This window comes from Mustelus asterias, unplaced genomic scaffold (assembly GCF_964213995.1).
Source record: "Mustelus asterias unplaced genomic scaffold, sMusAst1.hap1.1 HAP1_SCAFFOLD_35, whole genome shotgun sequence".
Lineage (NCBI taxonomy): Eukaryota > Metazoa > Chordata > Chondrichthyes > Carcharhiniformes > Triakidae > Mustelus > Mustelus asterias.
In genome coordinates, this window is record NW_027590117.1 from 2,665,949 (window position 1) to 2,682,834 (window position 16,886).

The following is a 16,886-nucleotide window of genomic DNA, read 5'->3' on the forward strand; positions in this document are numbered from 1 at the left end:
TTGCAACATGCTGCTGTGCAGAGGGACCTGGGTGTCCTTATGCAGGAATCTCAAGGAGTTGGTTTGCAGGTGCAGCAGTTAATTAAGAAGGCAAATGGAATTTTGTCCTTCATTGCGAGAGGGATGGAGTTCAAAAACAGCGAGGTTATGTTGCAGCTGTATAAGGTGCTGGTGAGGCCACACCTGGAGTACTGTGTACAGTTTTGGTCTCCTTACTTGAGAAAGGATATACTGGCACTGGAGGGGGTGCAGAGAAAATTCAATAGGTTGATTCCAGAGTTGAGAGGGTTGGCTTATGAGGAGAGACTGAGTAGACTGGGGCTATACTCATTGGAATTCAGAAGAATGAGGGGAGATCTTATAGAAACATATAAGATTATGAAGGGAATAGACAAGATAGAAGCAGGTAAGTTGTTTCCACTGGTGGGTGAAACTAGAACTAGGGGGCATAGCCTCAAAATAAGGGGGAAGCAGATTTAGGACTGAGGTGAGGAGGAACTTCTTCACACAAAGGGTTGTGAATCTGTGGAATTCCCTGCCCAGTGAAGCAGTTGAGGCTACCTCATTGAATGTTTTTAAGGCAAGGATAGATAAATTTTTGAACAGTAAAGGAATTAAGGGTTATGGTGAATGGGCAGGTAAGTGGAGCTGAGTCCACAAAAAGATCAGCCATGATCTTATTGACTGGCGGAGCAGCCTCGAGGGGCCAGATGGCCTATTCCGACTCCTAGTTCTTATGTTCTTCATCCCACACTCAGACACAATAAATGATTGTGAGAGAGTAAATTTCACACACACACACAGTAATAGATTGAGAGAGAATTAATTCCATACACACACAGTAATAGTTTGAGAGAGTGTTAATTCCATACACACACACAGTAATAGTTTGAGAGTGTTAATTCCATACACACACACAGTAAAGTTTGAGAGAGTGTTAATTCCGCACCAACACACAGTAATAGATTGAGAGGGAGTTAATTCCACACTGACGCACAGTAATATGTTGAGACAGAGAGGTAAATTCATACTGACATACAGTATTAGATTGAGAGAGAGATAATGCCACACTCTCACACAGTAATAGATTGCGAGAGAGTTAATTCCACACTCATACAAAGAAAATTACAGCACAGGAACAGGCCCTTCGGCCCTCCAAGCCTGCACCGACCATGCTGTCTGACTCAACTAAAGCCCCCTACGCTTCCGGGGACCATATCCCTCTATTCCCATCTCATTCATGTACTTGTCAAGACGCACCTTAAAAATCACTACCGTATCCGCTTCCACTACCTCCCCCAGCAACGAGTTCCAGGCACCCACCACTCTCTGTGTAAAAAATCTGCCTCATACATCTCTTTTAAAACTTGCCCGTCGCACCTTAAACCTATGCCGCCTATTAATTGACTCTTCCACCCTGGGAAAAAGCTTCTGACTATCCACTCTGTCCATGCCTCTCATAATCTTGTAGACTTCTATCAGGTCTCCCCTCAACCTCCGCCACTCCAGTGAGAACAAACCAAGTTTCTCCAACCTCTCCTCATAGCTAATGCCCTCCATACCAGGCAACATCCTGGTAAATCTTTTCTGTACCCTCTCCAAAGCCTCCACATCCTTCTGGTAGTGTGGCGACCAGAATTGAACACTATATTCCAAGTGCAGCCTCAGTAAGGTTCTATAAAGCGCCAACATGACTTGCCAATTTTTAAACTCAATACCCCGGCTGATGAAGGTAAGCATGTCGTATGCCTTCTTGACTACCTTCTCCACCTGCATTGCCACTTTCAGTGACCCGTGTACCTGTACACCCAGGTCCCTTTGCCTATCAATACTCTTAAGGGTTCTGCCATTTACTGTATATTTCCTAGCTGTATTAGACCTTCCAAAATGCACTGCCTCACATTTGTCCGGATTGAACTCCATCTGTCATCTCTCTGCCCAAATCTCCAACTGATCAATATTCTGCTGTATGCTCTGATGGTCCTCATCGCTATCCGCAAATCCACCAACTTTTGTGTCGTCCGCAAACTTACAAATCAATCCTGTTGCATTTTACTCCAAATCATTTCTATATATTACAAACAGCAAAGGTCCCAGCACTGATCCCTGAGGAACATCACCACCCCAAGCAATAGATTGAGAGACTGTTAATCCCACAGTCACACACAATGAATGATTGAGAGAGAGTGAATTCCACACCGACACACAGTAATAGATTGAGAGGGAATTAATTCCACACTCTCACAAACTAATAGATTGAGAGAGTTAATTCAACACACACACACTGTAATAGATTGAGACAGGGAGCTAATTCCACACTGACATACAGTCATAGATTAAGAGGGAGATAATTCCACACACTCTCTGTTTTGGATTGCGAGAGAGATAATTCCACACTGAAACACGGTAATAGATTGAGAGAGTTAATTCCACATTCACACACACTAATAGATTGACAGTTAATTTCACATTCATACAAGTAATAGATTGAGAGACTTTTAATTCCACACTCGCACACAATAACAGATTGAGAGAGAGTGAATTCCACAGACACACAGTAATAGATTGAGAGAGTTAATTTCACACTCACACACAGTAATAGATTGAGAGAGAGTTAGTTCCAAACTCTCTCACAGTAATAGATTGTGAGCAACTTAATTCCACACTCTCACACAGTCATAGATTGAGAGGGAGTTAATTCCACACTGACATACAGTAATAGAGAGAAAGAGATAAATCGACACTCTCACACAAGAAAAGATTGAGAGAGATTGAATCCACACAGACACACAGTAATAGATTGAGAGAGAGTTAATTCCAAACTGACACATTAATAGATTGAGAGCCGAGTTAATTCCACACTCACATACTGTAATAGATTGAGAGAGATATAATTCCACACTGACACACAGTAATAGATTGGGAGAGAGATAATTCCACACACACAGTAATAGATTGAGAGTTAATTCCACGCTGACATGCAGTAATATGTTGAGACAGAGGTAAATCCACATTGACAGACAGTAATAGATTGAGAGAGAGATAATTCCGTACTCTCACACAGTAATAGATTGAGAGAGTTCATTCCGAACTGACACAGTAATAGATTGAGAGTGAGTTAATTCCACACTCACATACAGTAATAGATTGAGAGAGAGATAATTCCACACTCACATACAGTAATAGATTGAGAGAGAGTTAATTCCACACTCATACAGGTAATAGATTGAGGGACCGTTAATCCCACAGTCACACACATAAATAATTGAGAGGGAGTGAATTCCACTCCGATACATAGTAATAGATTGAGAGAGAGTTAATTCCACATTCATACAAGTAATAGATTGAGGGACCGTTAATTCCACACTCTCACACAATAAAAGATTGAGAGTTACTTCCACACTCTCACACAATGATCGATTGAGAATTAATTCCACACACTCTCACAGTAATAGATTGAGAGAGAGTTCATTCAACACTGACACACACGAATAGATTGAGACAGGGTTAATTCCGCACCCACACACAATGATCGATTGAGAGAGAGTTAATTCCACACTCTCACTATGAAGCTCAGTTAATCAACACATACATTTTCAACTGGGCCATTGTCACATTGTCTAATTTGGTAAAGCCAGAAGTACAGTACTTATTTACTATCTCTGCCATACCCTCTGCTGCAGTGAGCAGTTTACCCTGCTTGGCCCTTATGAACCCCACTCTATCCTTCACTAATCCTTTACAATTAATATGTTTGAAGAACATGTTATGATTTATATTAGCGCAGCCTGCTAACATTTCCTCATGCTTCCTCTTCATTATTCCAGCCTTAGCCCCTCTCCTGCATTTTGAGCTGTTTTTCCTGGTTTCTATTGCTATTATTATTCCAGCATGCATCATATGCCTCTTTTTTCTTCCTTATTTTCTCGTCAATAACCTTAGACATCCAGGATACCCTAGCTTTGGACACTGCATATGTGTGTCTGGTGGCTATGTACCTGGCTGGCATCCCATTCAACTCAACTTTGAAAGTCTCCCATTTGTCAACCACTGTTTTATCCTCGCAATTTGCCTCATTTGCCACATTTTGCCCTCACTTAATCTATCTGTTTCCTTTTGAAGCCTCCTCACGTATACTTCACAATTAATTTCTTATCTATCTTTATGCTGTCAGCAAATTTAGCAACGGTACCTTCAGTCCCTTCATCCAAGCAATTTTTATAAATTGTAACAATTTGTAGCCCCAGCATGAATACACCACTCATCAGATCCTGCCACCCCGAAAAATAACCATTTGTGCGAACTCTTTTTGACCTGTTAGCGAGCCAACCATCAATCCATGCCAAAATGTTACGCCCAAAACCATGAATGTTTATTTTACACAATAACCTTTAATCTGGCACTTTGGCAAATGTCTTCTGGAAATGTAAGTACAGGACATCCACCGGTTCCCCATTCACAGCACATGGGCCTCTTTCAAAAAACTCCAATAATTTAGTTAAACATGATTTCCTTTTCAGAAAACCATATTGACTCTGCCTGATTGCCTTGTATTTTTTCCAAGTTGTAATATCTTTCAGAATGGCTTCTAACATTTTCCCGATGACAGCTGTTAGGCTAACAGCCTGTAGTTTCCTGCTTTCTGTCTCCATCCCTTTTTGAATCAAGGTATTACATTTGTCATATTTCAACCTGATGGAACATTCTCCAAAGCCAGGGAATTTTGCAAAATTAAAACAAATGCATCAACTGTCTCATTCGCCACTTCTTTCATGTCCTTCACGAGAAGTCCATCCGGACCCAGGAATTTGTCAGCCTGTCGACCCAACAATTTGCTCAATACCACTTTCCCTGTTGATTGGAATTTTCCTGTGCTCCTCCCTTCCATTTGCTGGTTTACAGCTATTTCTGGGATGTTACTTGTATCCTCTATAGTGAACACCAATGAAAAATACATTTGCCAATACCCTGTTTTCCATTATCAATCCCCCAGTTGCACTTTCTATAGAACCAATGCTCACTCTGCTAACTCTTTTCTTGTTCAACTATCTACAGAATCTCTGACTATCCACCGTAACCCCGTAACTATCCCCGTAACCCCACATAGTTATCCCGCAAATCCATCTAAACTATGCATCCCGGGACACTAAGGGGCAATTGAGCACGGCCAATCCACCTAACCCGCACATCTTTTCAATCGCTTCTCGGCCTTTTGGCTAAGATCAAGTGCAGTATGGATTGGATGCTGCACTTGGTTGAGGTCATTAGGTTACATTGAAGTTTCATATGAAGCAATTTTTAAAAGCGGCATCTCGGCCTTTTGGCTCAGATGCACATGAGCTCAAGCCTTGGAGGAGGAACCTCCCCCTCCTCCATTCAGCTTGGCTCATGTAGATCGGGCCCAGGACAGGGTAATTTGGTCGCTTGCCCTGTCTTGTCAGCCTGGATCGGAAATGTCTCAACTTGTTGAGACTCTGAATTGAATTTGATTGAATTGGAAAAGTACAAAAAAAATGTCTGGAAGAGGAAAGAGCGGCGGGAAAGCTCGGGTCAAGGCCAAGTCTCGCTCCTCCCGGGCTGGACTGCAGTTCCCGGTGGGCCGTGTTCACAGGCTCCTGAGAAAGGGCAACTATGCTGAGCGTGTGGGTGCCGGAGCCCCGGTCTATCTGGCTGCTGTGCTCGAGTATCTGACCGCTGAAATCCTGGAGCTGGCCGGGAACGCGGCCCGGGACAACAAGAAGACCCGCATCATCCCCAGACACCTGCAGCTGGCCGTCCGCAACGACGAGGAGCTCAACAAGCTGCTGGGAGGGGTGACCATCGCTCAGGGCGGGGTGCTGCCTAATATCCAGGCCGTGCTGCTGCACAAGAAAAGCAGCGCTGGGGCCGCGAAGAGCAAGTGAAGCGCCCATTCTTTAATCTGATAACCCAAAGGCTCTTTTCAGAGCCACTCACTTTATCTGAAAAAGGGCGACCTGGTGTCTATCGGTCAGTTTCTGCACTGCTATTCACAGCACAGCTGTTTCCCGCTTTGTTCTATCAATCCGTACTATTGACACATACAGTATTTTAATGCAAGTTGCTGTTGTTTATCGGGGAAACCATCCCAGTGAACTGAATTGATCCTATTTCAAATATAATTGCTTTAAAATGTGATAATCTGCGAGGATATTCATCTGCAGCCCATCGGTTTTCAAAGTCAGTCACTGGATCTGGAAAAGTGTTAATTATTGTCTATGCGAATGTGCAAGCGTTCCTGCAATGGCTATATCTGTGTGAGTGGGTTACTGTTGGAGACATGCTTCATATTCTGAACGTAATTGACACAATTTTCAACACTCTCGCTGCGACTCGAAACACGTGCGGAGAAAGTGGATTTGCGGAATTATGGCTCGGAAACTGAAATGATCGCAGGTTTAATAAAACTACTTTTAAAATTAAATTGTGGTAGAATTGTTAACGGCATCGTTTTTACTCGAACCATCAAAGGATTGGATATATGAGTGACCCCAATGCAACGGAGGGTTAATTGTAACATTGAGAGGTTTCAGTACTAGAGTCCTGGGAATTCAAACACTAGAATCGTTAACAGGAGATCGCAGCTCTTTCATTTGCCGATTTGGTGGCTCTTAAAAGAGCCGTTGTTGTTCTTGGTGCTGAGGTCGGGGTTTAGGCGCGTTCCCCGCGGATGCGGCGGGCCAGCTGGATGTCTTTGGGCATGATGGTGACTCGCTTGGCGTGGATGGCGCACAGGTTGGTGTCCTCAAAGAGACCCACCAGATAAGCCTCGCTGGCCTCCTGCAGGGCCATGACGGCCGAGCTCTGGAAGCGCAGGTCTGTCTTGAAGTCCTGAGCGATCTCTCGCACCAGGCGCTGGAAGGGCAGTTTGCGGATCAGCAGCTCGGTGGATTTTTGGTAGCGGCGGATCTCCCTCAGAGCCACAGTGCCGGGTCTGTAGCGATGAGGCTTCTTCACTCCGCCCGTGGCTGGAGCGCTTTTCCGGGCAGCTTTGGTAGCCAGCTGTTTGCGAGGAGCTTTCCCTCCGGTCGATTTGCGCGCTGTCTGCTTGGTCCTGGCCATTTTCTGAACGGATGCAGCACAATCTGAGACACAAAGACTGTTAATACAGAGTCTGCGCTGCATCCGCCTTTTTAAACTCTGCGAGGGACCGCCCCCAGCGGGAATTGGCCCAGGAAGTTTCAATCAAACTCTGACCAGCGAATTAATGTCTGTACCTCAGGTTCTGATTGGTTCAGTTGTTTTCTGAACCGCCCCTTTCAGAAATTCCGCCGTTTTCTGTGCAGGAAATAACCGTTTGTATAAAATAAGTCTTCATTCCGTCCTTAATAAGATAATTCCCAGAAACATTGAAGATTTGAAGTCTATCTCTTAGTGCTTTAGACCCTTTTCCCGCTCTCTGGGCTGTTCATTCCCAGAATCTCACGCTGTTCCACTCGATCCCTGTCCCTTTCCTCTCCAGCCCATTCAGATTTCCCCTCTCCTGTCGCTTGTAACATTCGCCGCCGTTTTCGGGGGAAAGGATCAGAAATCAGTCGCTTCTCTGTCTCCCTGAAGCCGGTGTGAAAGGGGTTGAGTCTGTTGTTTGTTACAGAGAGTGACTTCATATTTGTCCCGTTTGACATTACTGAATAGAGTCGTTTGCTGCCCGTGGCGGACAAATGTTCACAAATGAAACCTCTTTGTAAAATAATCTTACAGCAGAATATTAATTGAGAATCTATTTTTAATAAGTTAAGAATTTGTCTCAATTCCCTTTCCCGCGCTGAAATTGGCGGCATTTCCCCAATTCAAAATTTCTGCTGGTTGACAGTTGAAGCCAATGATTGGCTCAATGTTCACATTCGATGCTCTGCGATTGGTTCAGAGCTGCGAATGCGGAGAGGATGGCCAATCAGAAGCAGGCTGGGGTTGGAGCGGCTCAAACTGCGGGAATTGCGGGTTTGTGAATGACTGAGCGGAAACTGATCAGTTTCACAAAGCGTCAGTTTCAGTGCGGAAACAACCGTCTGGGGGCAAATAGCATCACAACTGGGACTGGTTCCAGTGAACGATTCACCGGCTGCTGCTACTAAACTCCGCTATTCCAGAGAAAGCTTTGATAAACTCTATCCAAACACTGGGTGATTAAACAGGAGTGATGCGGCGTTTCACTGAGGGCACATGTCAACTGGGGGCTGCTCAGACAATCCACTTAAAAATTTCAAAAACAATCCGCATCGCTGCTCCAAATGAAATGTTAAATTCGGTGATTCCCGCACTGTAACCTAAACAAAACAAACATGCATCTCAAGTACTGAACAGCCTATCCCAGCTCCGTCCCCAGGTCAATGCTCTCTCTGTGAAGCGGTTTTTGGCTCTGAAAAGAGCCTTTGTTGTGTGTTCGGTAGGAAGGTTCCAGTTGTTCAGCCGCCGAATCCATAAAGAGTGCGGCCCTGGCGTTTCAGAGCGTACACCACATCCATGGCAGTGACCGTCTTGCGCTTGGCGTGTTCAGTGTAGGTGACCGCATCCCTGATCACATTCTCCAGGAAAACCTTCAGCACCCCGCGAGTCTCCTCATAGATCAAACCCGAGATCCGCTTGACACCGCCACGGCGAGCCAGGCGGCGGATTGCTGGCTTAGTGATGCCCTGGATATTATCACGAAGCACTTTGCGGTGCCGCTTTGCGCCGCCTTTACCCAGTCCTTTGCCCCCTTTCCCTCTGCCAGACATGATGATTCTTCACTCAGATCTCTGCACAATATGGGAGAGGAACTCTTTCAGGCTCCTTTTATACAGCCCGCCCCGACCTGACTGAGAAAGGCGGAGTGAGAGCAGAGAGGGGAGGAGACAGAGTGAAGATCAAACACAGAGCGGGAGGGAGGAGAGAGCCGGACTGACACACACACACAGAACGGCCCGTGATCTTTCAGCTCCACCTCCAGTTTCTGCAACCGCCAATTTCAACCCGTTTATTAACAATGGAAGCGAAACACAGCTCCCCACACAAACCCTTCCAGAGCCGCCCTTCACACACAAGAGTTTCTACAAACCCGGAGCTTTGAAATATGGAATCAAAACAGAAAATGCTGCAACTAATTAGCAGCTCCGGCAGCTTTTGTGAAGAGAGAGAGAGACAGAGTTAACGTTTCGGATCGTGACTTTGTTCTTTTGTGTTTTTAAACCTGGTCCCGTAATAATTTAACCTGGTGTTGTTAAACTTCTTCCCGTAATAATTCCCAGTCAGTAATATTCCGACCTAAACACAGTCGATTCTATAGCAAGAATCTTCCTCCGGAACATCCTCACACACATCTGCTTCTCGCTGTTTGCAAACACTTTATTGAAGCTGTTTGGGGCAATTTCCTGTGTTAGAATTAAGGGAGTCAGGATGGCCGAGCGGTCTAAGGCGCTGCGTTCAGGTCGCAGTCTCCTCTGGAGGCGTGGGTTCAAATGATTGACATTGATTTTTGGCTAAGAATTGCCGTCTCAGAGCGCCAGGCACCTGGGTTCGATTCCCGGCTGAGGTCTCTGTCTGTGTGGAGTTTGCAGATTCTCCCCGGGCTTCCTCCGGGTGCTCCGGTTTCCTCCCGCACACCAAAGTGCCTGTCAGGTTGATTGGCCATGCTAAATTGCACCGGAGTCTCCGGTCAATAAATAGGGTAATGGGGATCCGGACTGGGTGGGATTGAGGTCGGTTCAGACTCGATGGGACGATTGGCCTCCTTCTGCACTGCAGGGATTCGATTAAAAATTAGGCTGCAATGCGGTATTTAGCCACCAGTGTTACTGTCTCACACTATTAATAAGAGATAATATCAGGGTAGTACTGAGGGATGACATAGGCTCTGAGGAACAAAACGTGGAATCATTATGGGTAGAGATGAGGAATAGTAGAGGGAGAAAGACACTAGTAGGTGTGGTATATAGGCCCCCAAATAATAATGTTGAGGTAGGGAGGGCTATAAACAAGCAGATAAGGGATGCGTGTAAAAACGGAACGGCAATAATCATGGGGGACTTCAACATGCACATTGACTGGCAGACTCAAGTTGGTAAGGGTGGAATGGAGGAAGAGTTCTTAGAATGCTGTCGGGATAGTTTCCTTGAACAGCATGTTACGGAACCGACGAGGGAACGAGCTATTTTGGATCTGGTATTGTGTAACGAGGTAGGTAGAATTAAGGATGTTATTGTGAAGGACCCTCTTGGGTCTAGTGACCACAATATGGTCGAATTTCTGATTCAGATGGAAGAGGAGAAAGTTTGGTCCCAAACCAGTGTCCTCTGTTTGAACAGAGGGAGATATGATAGGATGAGGGATGAATTGGCTAAGGTAGACTGGGAGAGCAGGCTGGCAGGTAGGATAGCTGAGGAACAGTGGAGGATTTTTAAGGAGATCCTTTTCAGTTCTCAGCAAAAATATATTCCAGCAAAAAACAAGGATTGTAAGAAAAGGGAGAACCAGCCGTGGATAACGAAGGAAATAAAGGAGAGTATTAAAATAAAAACAGCTGCGTACAGAGTGGCCAAAAATAGTGGAGAAACAAGTGATTGGGAAAAATTTAAGAAACAACAAAGAGAGACTAAGAAAGCGATAAAGAAAGGAAGGATAGACTATGAAGCTAGGCTAGCAATTAATATAAAAAATGATAGTAAAAGTTTTTATAAATATGTAAAAAGGAATAGAGTGGCTAGAGTGAATGTTGGACCCTTGGAGGACGAGAGGGGGGAGTTAATAGTGGGAAATGAGGATATGGCTGAGTCTTTAAATAAGTTTTTTGTGTCGGTCTTCACGGTGGAGGACACAAATAGTTTGCCAAATATTAACGATAGAGGGTTGGCAGCAGGAGAAATACTTAATACAATTAATGTTACCAGAGAGGCAGTGCTGGGTAGACTAATGGGACTGAAGGTGGATAAGTCCCCGGGTCCGGATGGAATGCATCCCAGGGTATTGAAAGAAATGTCAGAGGTAATAGTGGATGCGTTAGTGATTATTTATCAAAACTCGTTGCATTCTGGGGTAGTGCCGGTTGATTGGAAAACGGCTAATGTTATGCCGCTGTTTAAAAAAGGAAGGAGACAAAAGGCGGGTAACTATAGGCCGGTCAGCTTAACATCTGTAGTAGGGAAAATGCTGGAATCCATTATTAAAGAGGAGATAGCAGGGCATCTGGATAGAAATGGCTCGATCAATCAGACGCAGCATGGATTCATGAGGGGAAAGTCGTGCTTGACGAACATGTTGGATTTTTATGAAGATGTGACTAGGGCGGTTGATGGAGGAGAACCGGTGGATGCGGTGTTTTTGGATTTCCAAAAGGCGTTTGATAAGGTGCCCCATAAAAGGCTGCTGAAGAAGATTAGGGCACACGGAGTTGGGGGTAGTGTGTTAAAGTGGATTGGGGACTGGCTATCCGACTGGAAGCAAAGAGTCGGAATAAATGGGTGTTTTTCCGGTTGGAGGAAGGTAACTAGTGGCGTGCCGCAGGGATCGGTACTCGGGCCGCAACTGTTTACCATTTATATAGATGATCTGGAGGAGGGGACGGAGTGTAGGGTAACAAAGTTTGCAGACGACACAAAGATAAGTGGAAAAGTGAATCGTGTGGAGGACGGAGAAGATCTGCAGAGAGATTTGGACAGGCTGAGTGAGTGGGCGAGGATATGGCAAATGGAGTATAACGTTGAGAAATGCGAGGTTATACACTTTGGAGGAAATAATAACAAATGGGTTTATTATCTCAATGGAAACAAATTAAAACATGCTACCGTGCAAAGGGACCTGGGGGTCCTTGTGCATGAGATGCAAAAGCCCAGTCTGCAGGTACAACAGGTGATCAAGAAGGCAAATGGGATGTTAACATAGAACATAGAAAGTCACAGCACAAACAGGCCCTTCGGCCCACAAGTTGCGCCGATCACATCCCCACCTCTAGGCCTATCTATAGCCCTCAATCCCATTAAATCCCATGTACTCATCCAGAAGTCTCTTAAAAGACCCCAACGAGTTTGCCTCCACCACCACCGACGTCAGCCGATTCCACTCACCCACCACCCTCTGAGTGAAAAACTTACCCCTGACATCCCCCCTGTACCTACCCCCCAGCACCTTAAACCTGTGTCCTCTCGTAGCAACCATTTCAGCCCTTGGAAATAGCCTCTGAGAGTCCACCCTATCCAGACCCCTCAACATCTTGTAAACCTCTATCAGGTCACCTCTCATCCTTCGTCTCTCCAGGGAGAAGAGACCAAGCTCCCTCAACCTATCCTCATAAGGCATGCCCCCCAATCCAGGCAACATCCTTGTAAATCTCCTCTGCACCCTTTCAATGGCTTCAACATCTTTCCTGTAATGAGGTGACCAGAACTGCGCGCAGTACTCCAAGTGGGGTCTAACCAGGGTCCTATAAAGCTGCAGCATTATCTCCCGACTCCTAAACTCAATCCCTCGATTAATGAAGGCTAGTACGCCATACGCCTTCTTGACCGCATCCTCCACCTGCGAGGCCGATTTAAGAGTCCTATGGACCCGGACCCCAAGGTCCTTCTGATCCTCTACACTGCTAAGAATGGTACCCTTCATTTTATACTGCTGCTCCATCCCATTGGATCTGCCAAAATGGATCACTACACACTTATCCGGGTTGAAGTCCATCTGCCACTTCTCCGCCCAGTCTTGCATTCTATCTATGTCTCGCTGCAACTTCTGACATCCCTCCAAACTATCCACAACACCACCTACCTTGGTGTCGTCAGCAAACTTACCAACCCATCCCTCCACTTCCTCATCCAGGTCATTTATGAAAATGACAAACAGCAAGGGTCCCAGAACAGATCCCTGGGGCACTCCACTGGTCACTGACCTCCATGCAGAGAAAGACCCCTCCACAGCCACTCTCTGCCTTCTGCAGGCAAGCCAGTTCTGGATCCACAAGGCAACAGCCCCTTGGATCCCATGCCCTCTCACTTTCTCAAGAAGTCTTGCATGGGGGACCTTATCGAACGCTTTGCTGAAGTCCATATAGACCACATCCACCGCTCTTCCTTCGTCAATGTGCTTGGTCACATTTTCAAAGAACTCAACCAGGCTCGTAAGGCACGACCTGCCCCTGACAAAGCCGTGCTGACTACTTTTGATCATACTAAACTTCTCTAGATGATCATAAATCCTGTCTCTCAGGATCCTCTCCATCAACTTACCAACCACTGAGGTTAGACTCACCGGTCGGTAATTTCCCGGGCTGTCCCTGTTCCCTTTCTTGAATATATGTTGGCCTATATTGTGAAGGGGATAGAATATAAAAGCAGGGATGTCTTGATGCACCTGTACAGGGCATTGGTGAGGCCGCAGCTGGAATACTGTGTGCAGTATTGGTCCCCTTATATGAGGAAGGATATATTGGCATTGGAGGGAGTGCAGAGAAGGTTCACCAGGTTAATACCGGAGATGAGGGGTTTGGATTATGAGGAGAGGCTGAGGAGATTGGGTTTGTACTCGTTGGAGTTTAGAAGGATGAGGGGGGATCTTATGGAGACTTATAAGATAATGCGGGGGCTGGATAGGGTGGAGGCGGAGAGATTCTTTCCACTTAGTAAGGAAGATAAAACTAGAGGACACAGCCTCAAAATAAAGGGGGGTCGGTTTAAGACAGAGTTGAGGAGGAACTTCTTCTCCCAGAAGGTGGTGAATCTCTGGAATTCTCTGCCCACTGAGGTGGTGGAGGCTACCTCGCTGAATATGTTTAAAGCGCGGATGGATGGATTCCTGATCGGTAAGGGAATTAAGGGTTATGGGGATCAGGCGGGTAAGTGGTACTGATCCACGTCAGATCAGCCATGATCTTATTGAATGGCGGGGCAGGCTCGAGGGGCTAGATGGCCTACTCCTGCTCCTATTTCTTATGTTCTTATGTTCTTATGAATCTACCAGACATCTTTATTATGAGAGAAAGTGGCGATTGAACAAATATGCAATTCAAATGAAATTCAGCATCTGCTGTGTTTTGCTTTAGTCTGAATTTGAAATGATCTCTATTGAGAACGAGCCGGGCCGCGGGACAGGAATCATTTTCTTGCGGGATCAGCTCTTTCCTGAGATGTGGGTGGCTCTGAGAAGAGCCTTTGGGTTCAGAGGTTTACAATTTGCTCGGGTTGTTTCACTTCTTTCCTGACGCTTTCTTCGCTTTTGCTGCTTTCACTTTGGGTTTGGCCTTCGATTTAGTCACTTTTTTGACAGACTTTCCGCCCGTCACCTTCTTCACAGGAGACTTTTTCTTCAGGGCTGCTTTCTTCACCGCCTTTTTTGGAGTTGCCGCCTTCTTGCTGCTTGTTTTCTTCACTGTTGATTTCTTCACTGGAGTTTTCTTTGCTGCGGGTTTCTTGGCTGCTGCTTTCTTTGTTGTCACCTTCTTGGCCGCTGTTTTCTTTACTAAAGGTTTCTTGGCTGTTGGTTTCTTCGCCTTCTTTCCCATTTTCCCCGGGCTTTCCTTCTTAGCGAGTTTGAAGGAGCCGGAGGCGCCCTGTCCCTTTGTCTGCACCAGAGACCCTGTCTCCACCTTCCTCTTGATCGTTAACCTGATCTGGGAGACGCGCTTCCCCACATCCACTCCGCTGCCAGCCAAAGCTTTCTTTATCGCGGCCAGGGACATCCCCTTGCGATCGCTGCATTCCGCCACAACATTGAGGATCTGCTCGCCTAACTTGGGACCGGCTGCCGCAGGTCGGGGAGCCGCCTTCTTCTTCCTGGGAGACTTCACTTGAGCGGGAGCGGCTGGAGGAGCCGTTTCGGCGGCTGCAGTTTCAGTCATATCCGAGAGTGTGTGGAAAATCTGTGTGAGAGTCAGAACTGGATCCGAAATGAACCCAGTGGTGGCGGCACAGAGCAACTTAAAGGCAGAGAGCGGACGGAGCAGAGACAAGCTGCTGTCAGCTCCCGGCTCCTCCAGCCTCTCTGTGTTTCTCTCTCCTCACAAACTCTCCCCTTGCAATGAAATTCCGCCTCTCCAGAGATCCAGCTCACATCCTTCATGTCTCTGACACACGAATGTTTGCTGTTGAAAAGGTTTCACTCGAACTGAGAACTCCATTTTCCACTGAAACCCGTTTTACTGCTGCACTGATCGCGCTCTCACACGCGATAGCTGACATGTTCTCAACTTTTCCACTCAAATCTTGAATTTAGCGAACCATTTGCCTTGAAATCTAACTTTGGGGCTCAGCAGGGGGACTAAGGGAATCTTTGATTGGAAGATTATTTTATTTTACACAAGAGAGACTCGGAGATCTCATGATCAGAACAGACACACAAACACAGTTGGATTCGTCTGAACCGCCCGCTCCTTTCATACACTCTCTCTTACACAATATTCACATCCACACATTCACAGGACAAAACTTTCACCAACTGTAAGGTCCCAGGACGGAATTTCCCCTCCTTCCGGCCTTTGCTCCGGATTCCAGGGGGTTAGTTAGTTTTTCACCTCAGTAACTGTTAAACACTCTGAAGCCCGCTCCCCACAGATTGTCTTTGAATTCATTCATGGAATGTGGGCGTCGCTGTCTGGGTCAGCATTTATTGCCCATCCCTAATTGCCCTTGGGAAGGTGGTGATGAGCTGCCTTCTGGAACCGCTGCAGTCCATGTGGTGTAGGACCATATCTGTTCACCAGATTCAGCGGCCAGAGCCAATCATATCTGTCCCCCCCCCCCCCCCAGTTATTACAGTGATTGCTGACATCACTGTGTTTGTTTACGATGAAATACAAATTATCTGCTCTTGGAGTCTCTCGATTTCCTGTTTTATTTGTTTCTCCTGCACTGACAGGTAACAATAAATCACAACCTCAACACCCAGTGACAGCCAGTTAAATAATAATCCCCCACTCGCTGATAATGGAGTTTCTAAAAGCGACACACAGTTTCTGACCATCCTCCGATTGGGCCTGGAGGGAACCAGATTCATTGTCAGAGCTGGACTTTCTTACTGAGGGAGTGGCACAGTCAGGTGAACGATGGTGGTGGAGTGGTGACTGGGCGAGCATTTGACCAAACGTCAGTTCCTGACCATCACAGTGGTGATTTATTTAATTAGCTATCGCATGTCACAACAGTAGGTGGGCACTCCTAAAATAAAATTCACTAAAGATTTCTAATGGAAAATCAAGCTTCAGTTTGCTTTCAGTTGTTTAAATGAAAGGACAGGCCTCAAAATTAAACAATGAGTTCCCAGTCAGAAACAACAGTAAAAAGATAAATTGAACTGTCCAGAAAAACGAGACAAGCCAAGTTCAGTTTACAAACTGTGCTATGGACACACCTGGTGCGGAATGAAATCAGCAACTCAGGTAGTTCCGTAATTACAACTGATTAAAATAACGATTCCTTCAGCAGAGTGAGCGATGGTGGTATAGTGGTGAGCATAGCTGCCTTCCAAGCAGTTGACCCGGGTTCGATTCCCGGCCATCGCATTCATAATTTGTTTTAGAACCTTATCCGCGAATATTATTTTAAACCGAGTGGACAAAAACAGGGCGAACGCAACATTTGACAATAGTGAATTAAAATAGACGTATCAGTTTTTATTTTTTTCTATTCGGACGTAATTCGTTTCTCATGAAAAAATATTGAAATAGGAAAACAAGTCTCTGACATCAAATGAGTTCTCCGTTCGTGACAAAGATACAAAGTAACAGTAGAGGAACACATTTCAGCTCACACACTGTGCTCTGCACAATCCCGGTACTTGATAGAAGTTAATATAAACATTACTGAGGTTACATTATTTACAGAAATGCGCAGCTGCGATGGCCGAGTGGTTAAGGCGTTGGACTTGAAATCCAATGGGGTTTCCCCGCGCAGGTTCGAGCCCCGCTCGCAGCG

General features: G+C 45.9%; 1 protein-coding gene and 2 non-coding genes across 3 annotated transcripts; 2 read left to right on the forward strand and 1 right to left on the reverse strand.

Moving 5' to 3' along the window:
- Positions 1-14,164: 14,164 nt before the first annotated feature.
- On the reverse strand, positions 14,165-14,815 carry LOC144482201 (histone H1-like). The gene has a single exon (XM_078201407.1). It carries the CDS (start codon positions 14,813-14,815, stop codon positions 14,165-14,167), a length of 651 nt encoding a protein of 216 aa, XP_078057533.1.
- Positions 14,816-16,402: 1,587 nt separating this feature from the next.
- trnag-ucc (transfer RNA glycine (anticodon UCC)) lies at positions 16,403-16,474 on the forward strand. Its single transcript has one exon. It is a non-coding gene; the product is annotated as a tRNA-Gly (tRNA).
- Positions 16,475-16,804: 330 nt separating this feature from the next.
- trnas-uga (transfer RNA serine (anticodon UGA)) lies at positions 16,805-16,886 on the forward strand. The gene has a single exon. It is a non-coding gene; the product is annotated as a tRNA-Ser (tRNA).